The 13,440-nt window shown below is 40.8% G+C and overlaps 1 protein-coding gene across 1 annotated transcript; it reads left to right on the top strand.

Moving 5' to 3' along the window:
* The first annotated feature begins 7,657 nt into the window (after window positions 1–7,657).
* Window positions 7,658–11,852, top strand: LOC311150283 (macrophage colony-stimulating factor 1-like). The gene is made up of 9 exons (XM_084187668.1): window positions 7,658–7,783; window positions 9,223–9,333; window positions 9,843–9,905; window positions 10,243–10,413; window positions 10,593–10,788; window positions 11,020–11,174; window positions 11,337–11,386; window positions 11,483–11,526; window positions 11,621–11,852. Exons 1-8 carry the CDS (start codon window positions 7,742–7,744, stop codon window positions 11,523–11,525), a joined length of 831 nt encoding a protein of 276 aa, XP_084043794.1. The 5' UTR covers window positions 7,658–7,741; the 3' UTR covers window position 11,526; window positions 11,621–11,852.
* The last annotated feature ends 1,588 nt before the right edge of the window (window positions 11,853–13,440 follow it).

The following is a 13,440-nucleotide window of genomic DNA, read 5'->3' as shown; positions in this document are numbered from 1 at the left end:
TCTTACTGAGGGAAGGAGGTTGTTGGCCAAGATCTCGCGATACATGGCTCCATCCATCCTCCCCTCAATACGGTGCAGTCGTCCTGTCCCCTTTGCAGAAAAGCATCCCCAAAGAATGATGTTTCCACCTCCATGCTTCACGGTTGGGATGGTGTTCTTGGGGTTGTACTCATCCTTCTTCTTCCTCCAAACACGGCAAGTGGAGTTTAGACCAAAAAGCTCTATTTTTGTCTCATCAGACCACATTACCTTTTACCATTCCTCCTCTGGATCATACAGATGGTCATTGGCAAACTTCAGATGGGCCTGGACATGCGCTGGCTTGAGCAGGGGGACCTTGCGTGCGCTGCAGGATTTTAATCCATGACGGCGTAGTGTGTTACTAATGGTTTTCTTTGAGACTGTGGTCCCAGCTCTCTTCAGGTCATTGACCAGGTCCTGCCGTGTAGTTCTGGGCTGATCCCTCACCTTCCTCATGATCATTGAAGCCCCACGAGGTGAGATCTTGCATGGACCCCAGACCGAGGGTGATTGACCATCATCCTGAACTTCTTCCATTTTCTAATAATTGCGCCAACAGTTGTTGCCTTCTCACCAAGCTGCTTGCCTATTGTCCTGTAGCCCATCCCAGCCTTGTGCAGGTCTACAATTTTATCCCTGATGTCCTTACACAGCTCTCTGGTCTTGGCCATTGTGGAGAGGTTGGAGTCTGTTTGATTGAGTGTGTGGACAGGTGTCTTTTATACAGTTAACGAGTTCAAACAGGTGCAGTTAATACAGGTAATGAGTGGAGAACAGGAGGGCTTCTTAAAGAAAAACTAACAGGTCTGTGAGAGCCGGAATTCTTACTGGTTGGTAGGTGATCAAATACTTATGTCATGCAATAAAATGCAAATTAATTACTTAAAAATCATACAATGTGATTTTCTGGATTTTTGTTTTAGATTCTGTCTCTCACAGTTGAAGTGTACCTATGATAAATATTACAGACCTCTACATGCTTTGTAAGTAGGAAAACCTGCAAAATCGGCAGTGTATCAAATACTTGTTCTCCCCACTGTATATACTCCTGTTCTGAAAGGCCCCAGAGTCTGCAACACCACTAAGCAAAGGGCACCACCAAGCAGCGGCACCATGAAGACCAAGGAGCTCTCCAAACAGGTCAGGGACAAAGTTGTGGAGAAGTACAGATCAGGGTTGGGTTATAAAGAAAATATCAGAAACTTTGAACATCCCACGAAGCACTATTAAATCCATTATTAAAAAATGGAAAGCATATGGCACCACAACAAACCTGCCAAGAGAGGGCCGCCCACCAAAACTTACGGACCAGGCAAGGAGGGCATTAATCAGAGAGGCAACAAAGAGACCAAAGATAACCCTGAAGGAGCTGCAAAGCTCCACAGCGGAGATTGGAATATCTGTCCATAGGACAACTTTAAGCCATACACTCTACAGAGCTGGGCTTTCCGGAAGAGTGGCCAGAAAAAAAGCCATTGCTTAAAGAAAAAAATAAGCAAACACATTTGGTGTTCGCCAAAAGGCATGTGGGAGACTCCCCAAACATATGGAAGAAGGTACTCTGGTCAGATGAGACTAAAATTGACTAGAAGTGCCAACACATACCCCAAGAGACATGCAGCTGTAATTGCTGCAAAAGGTGGCTCTACAAAGTATTGACTTTGGGGGGGTGAATAGTTATGCACGCTCAAGTTTTCTGTTTTTTTGTCTTATTTCTTGTTTGTTTCACAATAAAAAATATTTTGCATCTTCAAAGTGGTAGGCATGTTGTGTAAATAAAATGATACAAACCCCCAAAAAATCTATTTTAATTCCAGGTCGTAAGGCAACAAAATAAGAAAAATGCCAAAATGGGTGAATACTTTCGCAAGCCACTTTATTTATTTAGGTTGATGGCATGACGTTAAAACAATGATGTTGATTCAAACATACAATTTTACTATCAACATTGAAACAAGGTCAAATGAAAGATGTCTAATCAAATATGAAATTCAACATAATTGAAATCACCCAATATATATAGAATATAGGATGAAAAATATTTTTAGGATATACAGTATGTTGAAAACATTTTTGGACCAAGTTTTTATTTTATTTGTCATTATAATGTTTTTGTTGTGGGGGGGGGGGGGTGTTTATTCGACAACAACAAAAAATAAGAAAAAATGTATACATACACAGAATGATCATATTAATTTTGTAATAATAAAATTCGCATGTAAAGAAAAGAGAAACAAAAAAAAGTGGGTCTACACCTACACCCCCATCTCCTCATCCCATTCCTTCCAGCCCAACATGTCTTCGTCCAACTAACAAATTAAATCAATTCAAATGTTATTTGTCACATGCACCGAATACAACAGGTTACCATGAAATGCTTACAAGCCCTTAACCAACAATGCAGTTTTAAGAAAAACAAGAGTTTAAAAAAATAATAATAACGATAGCGAGGCTATATACAGAGGGTACCGTTACCGAGTCAATCTGTGGGGGTACAGGTTAGTTGAGGTAATTGAGGTAATGTGTACATATAGGTAGGGGTAAAGTGACTATGCATATATAATAGATAATATACAGAGAGTAGCAGCAGCTACTCCGGGTAGCCATTTGCAGATAGTCCGGGTAGCCAAATTATTAGCTGTTCAGCAGTCTTATGGCTTGGGGGTAGAAGCTGTTCAGAAGCCTTTTGGACCAAGGCTTGGTGCTCCGGTACCGCTTGCCGTGCGGTAGCAGAGAGAACAGTCTATGACTAGGGTGGCTACAGTCTTTGGCAATTTTTAGGACCTTCCTCTGACACCTCCTGGATGGCAGGAAGCTTGGCCCCAGTGATGTACTGGGCCGTACGCACTACCCGTACGCACTAGCGCCTTGCGGTCGGAGGCCGAGCAGTTGCCATACCAGGCAGTGATGCAACCAGTCAGGATGCTTGAAACATGTACAGTGGGGAAGAAAAGTATTTAGTCAGCCACCAATTGTGCAAGTTCTCCCACTTAAAAAGATGGGAGAGGCCTGTAATTTTCATCATAGGTACACGTCAACTACGATAGACAAATTGAGAAGAAAAAATCCAGAAAATCACATTGTAGGATTTTTAATGAATTTATTTGCAAATTATGGTGGAAAATAAGTATTTGGTCACCTACAAACAAGCAAGATTTCTGGCTCTCACAGACCTGTAACTTCTTCTTTAAGAGGCTCCTCTGTCCTCCACTCGTTACCTGTATTAATGGCACCTGTTTGAACTTGTTATCAGTATAAAAGACACCTGTCCACAACCTCAAACAGTCACACTCCAAACTCCACTATGGCCAAGACCAAAGAGCTGTCAAAGGACACCAGAAACAAAATTGTAGACCTGCACCAGGCTGGGAAGACTGAATCTGCAATAGATAAGCAGCTTGGTTTGAAGAAATCAACTGTGGGAGCAATTATTAGGAAATGGAAGACATACAAGACCACTGATAATCTCCCTCGATCTGGGGCTCCACGCAAGATCTCACCCCGTGGGGTCAAAATGATCACAAGAACGGTGAGCAAAAATCCCAGAACCACACGGGGGGACCTAGTGAATGACCTGCAGAGAGCTGGGACCAAAGTAACAAAGCCTACCATCAGTAACACACTACGCCGCCAGGGACTCCAATCCTGCAGTGCCAGAAGTGTCCCCCTGCTTAAGCCAGTACATGTCCAGGCCCGTCTGAAGTTTGCTAGAGTGCATTTGGATGATCCAGAAGAGGATTGGGAGAATGTCATATGGTCAGATGAAACCAAAATATAACTTTTTTGGTAAAAACTCAACTTGTCGTGTTTGGAGGACAAAGAATGCTGAGTTGCATCCAAAGAACACCATACCTACTGTGAAGCATGGGGGTGGAAACATCATGCTTTGGGGCTGTTTTTCTGCAAAGGGACCAGGACGACTGATCCGTGTAAAGGAAAGAATGAATGGGGCCATGTATCGTGAGATTTTGAGTGAAAACCTCCTTCCATCAGCAAGGGCATTGAAGATGAAACGTGGCTGGGTCTTTCAGCATGACAATGATCCCAAACACACCACCCGGGCAACGAAGGAGTGGCTTCGTAAGAAGCATTTCAAGGTCCTGGAGTGGCCTAGCCAGTCTCCCGATCTCAACCCCATAGAAAATCTTTGGAGGGAGTTGAAAGTCTGTGTTGCCCAGTGACAGCCCCAAAACATCACTGCTCTAGAGGAGATCTGCATGGAGGAATGGGCCAAAATACCAGCAACAGTGTGTGAAAACCTTGTGAAGACTTACAGAAAACGTTTGACCTGTGTCATTGCCAACAAAGGGTATATAACAAAGTATTGAGAAACTTTTGTTATTGACCAAATACTTAATGAAATAAATTCATTAAAAATCCTACAATGTGATTTTCATAGTTGACGTGTACCTATGATGCAAATTACAGGCCTCTCTCATCTTTTTAAGTGGGAGAACTTGCACAATTGGTGGCTGACTAAATACTTTTTTCCCCCACTGTAGGTATTACAGACTTGGCCAGGGACAGGTTGAAAATGTCAGTGAAGACACTTGCCAGTTGGTCAGCGTATGCTCGGAGTACACGTCCTGGTAATCCATTTGGCCCTTCGGCCTTGTGAATGTTGACCTGTTTAAAGGTCTTACTCACATCGGCTACGTGCGAGCGTGATCACACAGTCGTCCGGAACAGCTGGCGCTCTCATGCATGCTTCAGTGTTGCTTGCCTCGAAGCGCGAATTGAAGACATTTAGCTCATCTGGTAGGCTTGTGTCACTGGGCAGCTCGCGGCTGGGCTTCCCTTTGTAGTCCAAAATAGTTTGCAAGCCCTGCCACATCCAACGAGCGTCGGAGCTGGTGTAGTAGGATTCAATCTTTGTCCTGTATTTACGCTTTGCCTGTTTGATGTTCGTCTGAGGGCAAAGCAGGATTTCTTATAAGCGTCTGGGTTACAGTCCCGCTCCTTGAAAGTGGCAGCTCTAACCTTTAGCTCAGTGTCGCTGTTGCCTGTAATCCATGGCTTCTGGTTGGGTATGCACGTACGGTCACTGTTGGGACAACGTCATCGATGCACTGATGAAGCCGGTGACTGATGTGGTATTCTCCTCAATGCCATAGGATGAGTCCCAGAACATATTCCAGTCTGTGCAAGCAAAACAATCCTCTAGCTTAGCATCTGCATCATCTGACCACTTCCATATTGAGTGAGTCAATGGTACTTCCTGTTTTAGTTTTTACTTGTAAGCAGGAATCAGGAGGATAGAATTATGGTCAGATTTGCCAAATAGAGGGCGAGGGAGAGCTTTGTACATGACTCTGTGTGTGGAGTAAAGTTGGTCTAGAGTTTTTTTTCCTCTTGTTGCACATGTACCATGCTGGTAGATATGAGGTAAAACAGATTTAAGTTTCCGTGCATTGAAGTCCCTGGCCACTAGGAGCGCCGCCTCTGGATGAGCATTTTCTTGTTTGCTTATGGCTTTATACAGCTCGTTGAGTGCGGTCTTAGTGGCAGCATCGGTTTGTGGTGGTAAATAGACAGCTATGAAAAATACAGATGAAAACTCTCTTGGTAAATAGTGTGGTCTACAGCTTATCATGAGATACTCTACCTCAGGCGAGCAAAACCTCGAGACTTCCTTACTATTTGATTTCAGGCACCAGCTGTTATTGACAAATAGACACAGGCCACCACCCCTTGTCTTACTGGAGGCAGCTGTTCTGTCTTGCCAATGCATGGAAAAACCAACCAACTGTATATATAGTTGTCAGTCCCCACCCCCCCCATATCTCTATCTACCCACCCACCCGCCACCCCACTGCTTATCCCCTAAGCCCCTCCCCCATCCCTCTACCCCTCTAAACATCCAAGGTTGTTTAAGTAGTAATCGTCTCTGATTGATTGAGAGATTCAAGGAGCTATCATTGTTAAGTAAAATGGAAGATGCAACGCATTGAATATTTACATTCATGCACTTCAACATTAATTTTGTAACTTTGTCCCAGAAGCATTTAACTGCAGGGCACTCCCACATCATATGAAGGAATGTGCCTACCTGATTTAAGGGACACAGTGAACAGTTGGGAGTTGGGGCCATTTTCATCATAAAACTTTTCCTTGTGTTTTAAATACAGTCTGTGAACAAACATAAAATAAATTGATGGTTCAGATTACGGGATGCCAAGGTCTTATTTTTCCATATTCTGTTCCAGTTAAAGGGTTGTTCAGATTTACTTAGATCTGTGGACCATAGTTTTTTAATGGCCAACTCAGAATATGAATTGTTTATATATTATAGAGATCAGTCCTTTCGGTAGACCAGATAATGAATTTATAAATCCCATCACTGGATGGTTAGGTAGTTGGGTTTCCCAAGGGACTCCATAGGCCAGCATAGCTGTCCTAAGTTGTAAATATAGAGAAATTAGTTGCCTGGTAATGTCTTTCAAATCCTGGAATGTTCTCAAACCATTACTATCCATGATATCAGCAAAGGTATGGATTCCACATTTGGACCATTGAGGGAATGCAAAATGCTGCCCTTAACACAACTCAGGATATGACCCAGATGAAGTCACAGGAGACGGAAGGTTCAACATACAGAGTAGTTTATTAAAACCACAGGAGGCAGGCAAAGGGCAGGTCGAGGACAGGCAGAGGTTCGTAAACATTAAGCATGGTGGTGGTAGTGTGACGGTTTGTAGATGCTTTGCTGCCTCAGGACCTGGATGACTTGCCTTAATAGAAGGAACCAAGAATTCTGCTCTGTATCAGATAATTATACAGGAGAATGTCTGTGAGTTGAAGCTGAAGCGCAGCTGGATCATGCAGCAAGACAATGATCCTATACCCACAATCAAATCTACATGAAAATATCTAAAAAGCAACACATTTGAAGTTTTGGAATGGCCTAGTCAAAGTCTAGACCTCATCCCAATTGAGATGTCGTGGCAGGACTTGAAAGAAGCAGTTCATGCTTGAAAACCCATAATTGTCACCGAGTTAAAGCAGTTCCACATGCAAGAGTGGGCCAAACTTCCTCCACAGTGATGTGAGAGACTGATCAATAACTACAGGAAGCATTTGGTTGCAGTCATTGCAGCTAAAGTTGGCACAACCAGTTATTGAGTGTAAGGGGGCAATTACTTTTTCACACAGGGGAATTGGGTGTTGCATAACTTTGTTAATTAAATAAATAAAATAAGTATATATTTTTTTGTTATTTGTAAACTCAGGTTCCATTTAGCTGATATTAGGTTTTGGTTGAAGATCTGATAACATTCAGTATTAAATATATAAACATTTAGAAAATCAGAAAGGGGGCAAAAACTTTTTCAAGGCTCTGTATGTCTCAAGTCGGGACCCTCCAGTGGCTATTGGGAATCATGAAAGCTGGGATACAGGGCATAGTTTTCTGTGGACCATATGAGAGAGAGCGCAGGAAGAGGGAGGTCTTAAAATAGTCTCTGAGTTACAGCTCAGGCAGGCAGACACACTGTGAGCTCCAGACCTTTCGGAGGGGAGTAGAACCACATCAGTCCATGCTGGGGAAACCTGGGCTCCATCCACGCCAGAGGACTGTCAGCTTCTCTTTTAATGCATGTCTTGTCTCCAGAGGTTTACTAGAGGGATTGAGCAGGGCTAGACGAGAAGAGACACATCATCTATCTTCTCCAATGCTTCTGACAGAGGAGTCTGGTCTTCTCCATGTTCATAGGTGAGCCAGATGACCCTCCTCGTGCCAACCCACATTCAGTGCAAAACCAAGGTAAGAGACACAGTTACTTCTGCATGACTTTGTTCCATGTTACTATGCTCTTGTGAAGGAAATCTGTTGACAAAACTGCCTTTGACGTTACTGTATTCTCTTTGATTCATCTACAGTTGCTGCATTCCCCCTGTGGTATGACTGATTTGATATTAGAATAGAACAAATTATATGACTTATGTCCCTCATTTGTAAATGTGAATGTCGTTTTTTTTGTAGTAGTAGTTTGGCTTTTCAGACTTTACACTTTCAGGTTTGAAATGAACATATGTAACTACTACAGTACATTATAGTCAGATGATGTGAAGTTAACTGTCCATACCGTATTTGAACTTTTTTGGGTAATCTTTATGAAAGCTAATTGGTGGTTATATTAGATTATTTAAAATGTATGATAATCATTAATAATGTTATTGACCTAAGCCAGAGGTCAACAATTGAGTGTTCAGAGAATGTTCCAAAACATGTTTATTTTCAGTAGTTTTCTAACATTAGCAATTTAGGTTTATTTTTAATGTAGATAACAAATAGAACAACTAGAAAATGAAATGGATGTTATATGTCGTAGAGCTCCGCCCTCTACTCATATAACTGGAGTTACAATTCCCAGTAACTATCGTCCCCTCTGCTTGACTCATTATATTAATCTGGACTTCTGTTTATAATAACTCATATTCTAATGTAGTGGATTTGTGGCATCAACAATAATTGTTACAAACTAAATAGAAATATCATTAATACCTGAAAGTGTTTGAATGAGGAGAGAGGAGATACAGAAAAAATATATACAAAATAAAATTGGACCCAGGTTTTTGTTTCCCCATTGTTTGAGATGTGCCTTCAGTTGAGGGGAATTCTGTGTCTCATTCAAGCACTGCAAAGGGAAGGAATCACTGCTGCTATCTTGCTTTCCAAACCAAGGTGCATGTATTGAGGAGCAAACTGAAGGAGAGAAGAGATTCAGCAACACTTGGAGGACAATGGAAATTAAAAATTAATAAAAAAAAAAAAATAAAAAAAAATAAAAAAATTATAGAACAAACGTGTTTTGGATTTTGGCCTTCATCAGGTTTTTTTTTATCAAGGCCAGGAGATGGGAAGATGCAGAAACAAAGAGAAAATGATCTGTGGGGATTCTAATGGGATTCTAAGAACAGTGCAGTAAATTATAAGTGCTACTCAAGAATCCAATGTGCAACAAACCACAAAATATGGTTTCAATACTAAAGATACATAGCGACAAAGTCCATTGAGAAATAGGAAATATTATGTTTTATATATTCTATAGAACTCTATAGTCTAAATATAGTCTATATAAAATAAATATATCACCACATTTTGTACACCTTTATTTTTCTGTTCATGAAGCTGATACGTTTCACCATTGGTTTCAGATCTTCATCAGAGCAAAAATAAACCATGGTATCCTTCCCTTTCAGGTAAAGTGTCTGTGTGTGATGGTGTTCTTGAGTCTCCCCTTGACCATGGGAGACCCTGGTCCGTGCAGACACTCCATCACCAGAGATCACCTGCTGACCATACGACGCCTGGTGAGTAGTACAGCTATACTGAACAATGGGAACTAAATGATAAAATATTTGTTTTAAAACATGAAAAAATGTAAGTTGTATAAAACTCTTATAATATGAAGACAATATATACATAACCAAGAGTGATTTATGAAATACATGTTTAATCACAGTGGCTCACTGTGGAGAGCAGGGCTGTGCACAGACCTTTGGAGGGGCAGGTGCTCAAAGTGAAAAAAACACCACCAAGCTGAAAGGGCACTTTTCTCATAGGAGGGCAAAAGGGCAGGTACTCAGGAACTCTTAGACCTCTATTTGTGCACGTGCCTGGTGGCGAGCATATTAAAGTGATGGGCAAATAAAAATGTTCACAGTTACACTAGAACCATTAGACATTGATGATTGGGGTCATTGAATGTCCAGCAAATTCCTCTCATGAACACAAGATATGAGAAGTTAATATCTATGTTGTTAATTTAATGACTCCTGACATGTATTTTGGTTTCTGCATTTATTTCTGTTTTACATAGATAGACAACCAGTTGCAGAGTGGATGCTCAATAACCTACACATTTATTGAGCAGAGAAGTTTGGTAAGGTAATTTTTATGCATAAAATGCATGTGCAGTTAAAACTTGGGAGATCACAGGCAAATTCACAAAGAACATTAGGTTATGCTTTTAGTTCACCATTTCTTTTGTTGATTTTGGTACTATTTTTGAAATTATTTTTTACAAATGATGTGTTCTTTTTTTAGGAGAGTGACAGAAAGTATCCACTGTACACCACATTATTTATTTCAGCTAAAAAAAAGGACTGTAAAAATAAGCATAACCTATTATCATTATGGCTAACCAAGAACAAGTCACTGACATACTTTGTATCATAACTGTCATGAATTTGGACTGTTCTTCTTCTATTCTCTGGCAGAATAAATGTTGCTATGTGAAAGCTGCCCTGCCCTGGATCTTGGAACTCCTAACTGGACACTTCAGATACACCCGGGGATCAGACAACCACAGCTACGTGTTGTCGCTGACCGGTCTCATCCACAACATTTACTCCCAGAGATGTGTACCACAGATCAATGAGGAGCTGGAGGTGAGGGAGGTTTGATGCTCAAGAGCTCGCTCATTAATAAATAACAGCATTAGTTGGGTGTTTTAAAGAGGATTCAAGGAGCTCAATACTAAGCTCATAAAACTCTTGAATAATTGTATTGATAGGACATGCATCCCATGTGAATTTTACCAATATTATTTTCTGACCCTATTGACTAGGATGACCCAGTGAGCTTTGGGATGTCATTCAGCAGTTCCCCATCCGAGGCCCTGGGAAGGGTACAGGATGTCATGTCTGTGTACTGGGAGCTGGTGACCACCATGGACTCACCAGTAGACTGGAGCTGTGAGAGGGAGTACACAGACACCGCAGAGCCCCCCACAGCCCTCTCTACAGCACTCTCTCTGACTACAGGTGGGCAACTTCCTCAAGGTTCGGAGAGGTTCCCTGGTGAAGGCATAAAACAGGGAATTACATTATTACCGAATATAATAATACAGTGTGGCAATTTAGCAAAGTAGCTTACAAAATCAGACCCACTATCATCTGGTGTTGCATGTATCAACTTGCTGAACTATCTGATTATCTTAACCTCACTTGTCCATATTATAACCTGGCTGTTTAGACCTGTCTCGTTGTCCACAGTCAGCACCTTTTGGGACTCAGAGAAAGCCCCTCAGACTGGTCTAGATGGAGACCAAGATGGAGACCTGTACAAGTTTGGATTCATGGTCATAGCTCCATCAGTCTGTGGAGGATTGCTGTTCATATTCACTCTATATTGCCTCATCACACACAAGGTAATAATGCACACTAAAAAGGTTTGAGTTACTAAACAGCACTAAAGACCCCCAATGCCTTTAAATTCAGTATCACCAGTAAAAATTAAGAAAAAGGGGAAACATAAAAAAAAAAATGCTATTTACATGTTTGTTTGTTTGTGTGATTTTGTTCCACCACAGATGTCCTACAATACTGATCATCACACATCACTAGTGTACCAAAACTCAAGGTAAAGTATCACACAGTATCTAGAATAATCTAACCAACGCAACATGATGACAACCCAAACATATATGTAGGTTCTAATTCAAAGTTGTACTTATAGTTTGCAAACAGATATTCAGGACATAGAGATGCAGGTGCAATAAAGTGAGTATTATTTTCAGTCTATTTATCATATGTCAGTCTCTCCATGTATTTGCTGTAGCTACATATTCTGAATACTCCTCCTTTCTGCACAAAGGCCATAAAAGACAGATTGCTGCAGATGGAGGAGCATATCCAAAGGGGAGGATATACCATCAAGCTCTCATCTCTAATACACAATGAACAATGGTGGTTTATATATTATATATTTGTTTGATATAACATCCTATGGACATTTCCAGCCTTTTTCTGGCCTACAGGCACTATCAATGGATTTGAATGGACCTTATCTATTTGAGAATGCTATTCAAAGAGGGGATATTTTTATAATCTATGTTGTATATTGTGTGTGTATATATATATATATATATATATATATATATATATATATATATATATATATATATATATATAATGTAGGTATACATGTATATTTATAACTTGACTTAAAATCAATATTTTCTTATAATGTTTATGGTGATTGATCTGGTGAATAATGTGCCTTTGCCCACTGTATAAAACAATCATTGTTTTGTTGTTTCAAATCGACTGTTAAAAAAGTTTCATTAGAATACACATGATTTCACATTAACTTCACATAAGATCACATATATTTTTGGAACCCTTCACGTGTCCACATGAAAACGTGTTTTTGGAACACTTCACATGTCCACATGAAAACATGTGTTTTTGGAACACGTCACGTGTCCATGTGAAATTCATGTGGTTTTTCCATTAGGGCTAATAGGGTTTGAATTGTAGTTTGTACCATTGATTGCTTCCAGTTCTTTGATTGTGGGGGGATGTTATCCAGAATGTTGCAAACTTGCTTCAAAACAGACAATCAACAAGCTCATTAAAACTTGAAAAGCCATTTCATAGCCAGTAAATTATTTTTCTCTCACCACTTCGTTACATATTTCATAATCTTTAAGTCTACTTGTAGGCCTACCTACTAATACAGCTGTTTACTACACCCTGGGCCTAGAAAGCTTCTTCTGTTGTTACTATATAGCAGGGTTCTTCAATTCCGGTCCTGGAGGGCCGAAACACCTCTGTTTTTCATCCTCTCCTTCTAATCAGGGGCAAATTCAGACCTGGGACACCAGGTGAGTGCAATTAACTACCAGGTAGAAATAAAAAACAGAAGTGTTTCGGCCCTCCAGGACCGGAATTGAAGAACCCTGCTATATAGTTATCATAGAAGAAATACTGAGTTATTAAAAGAGAGCTCGGATCAGCATTAGGTCTCAAATAAAAGATGCATCAGATATCACAAGCTCTGCCATTCCCTCTGGCCACACCAGAAGCAGACACACCCACCCACCCACCCATCCACACACACACACACACACACACACACACACACACACACACACACACTATACTGAAATGAACCTTGCATTTTTCATACACAGGCTAGGAGTGGTGTTGGTCTACTGGCACTAGTTTTAATTCTCCATAACCTGCCCCTTAAGTGTTTTTCACACACTTATCATACAAAAATTATGTTCTGTACAGTCGTGGTCAAAGGTTTTAAGAATGACACAAGTATTGGTCTGCACAAAGTTCGCTGCTTCAGTGTTATAAGATATTTTTGTCAGATGTTACTATGGTATACTGAAGTATAATTACAAGCATTCCATAAGTGTCAAAGGCTTTTATTGACAATTACATAAAGTCTTTGCAAAGAGTCAATATTTGCAGTGTTGACCCTTCTTTTTCAAGACCTCTGCAATCCGCCCTGGCATGCTGTCAATTAACTTCTGGGCCACATCCTGACTGATGGCAGCCCATTCTTGCATAATCAATGCTTGGAGTTTGTCAGAATTTGTGGGTTTTTGTTTGTCCACCCGCCTCTTGAGGATTGACCACAAGTTCTCAATGGGATTAAGGTCTGGGGAGTTTCCTGGCCAT

This window comes from Coregonus lavaretus (assembly GCF_964263955.1).
Source record: "Coregonus lavaretus genome assembly, chromosome: 22".
Classification (NCBI taxonomy): Eukaryota; Metazoa; Chordata; class Actinopteri; order Salmoniformes; family Salmonidae; genus Coregonus; species Coregonus lavaretus.
The sequence above is the reverse complement of the archived record's forward strand: the minus strand, read 5'-3'. Positions and strand labels throughout refer to the sequence as shown.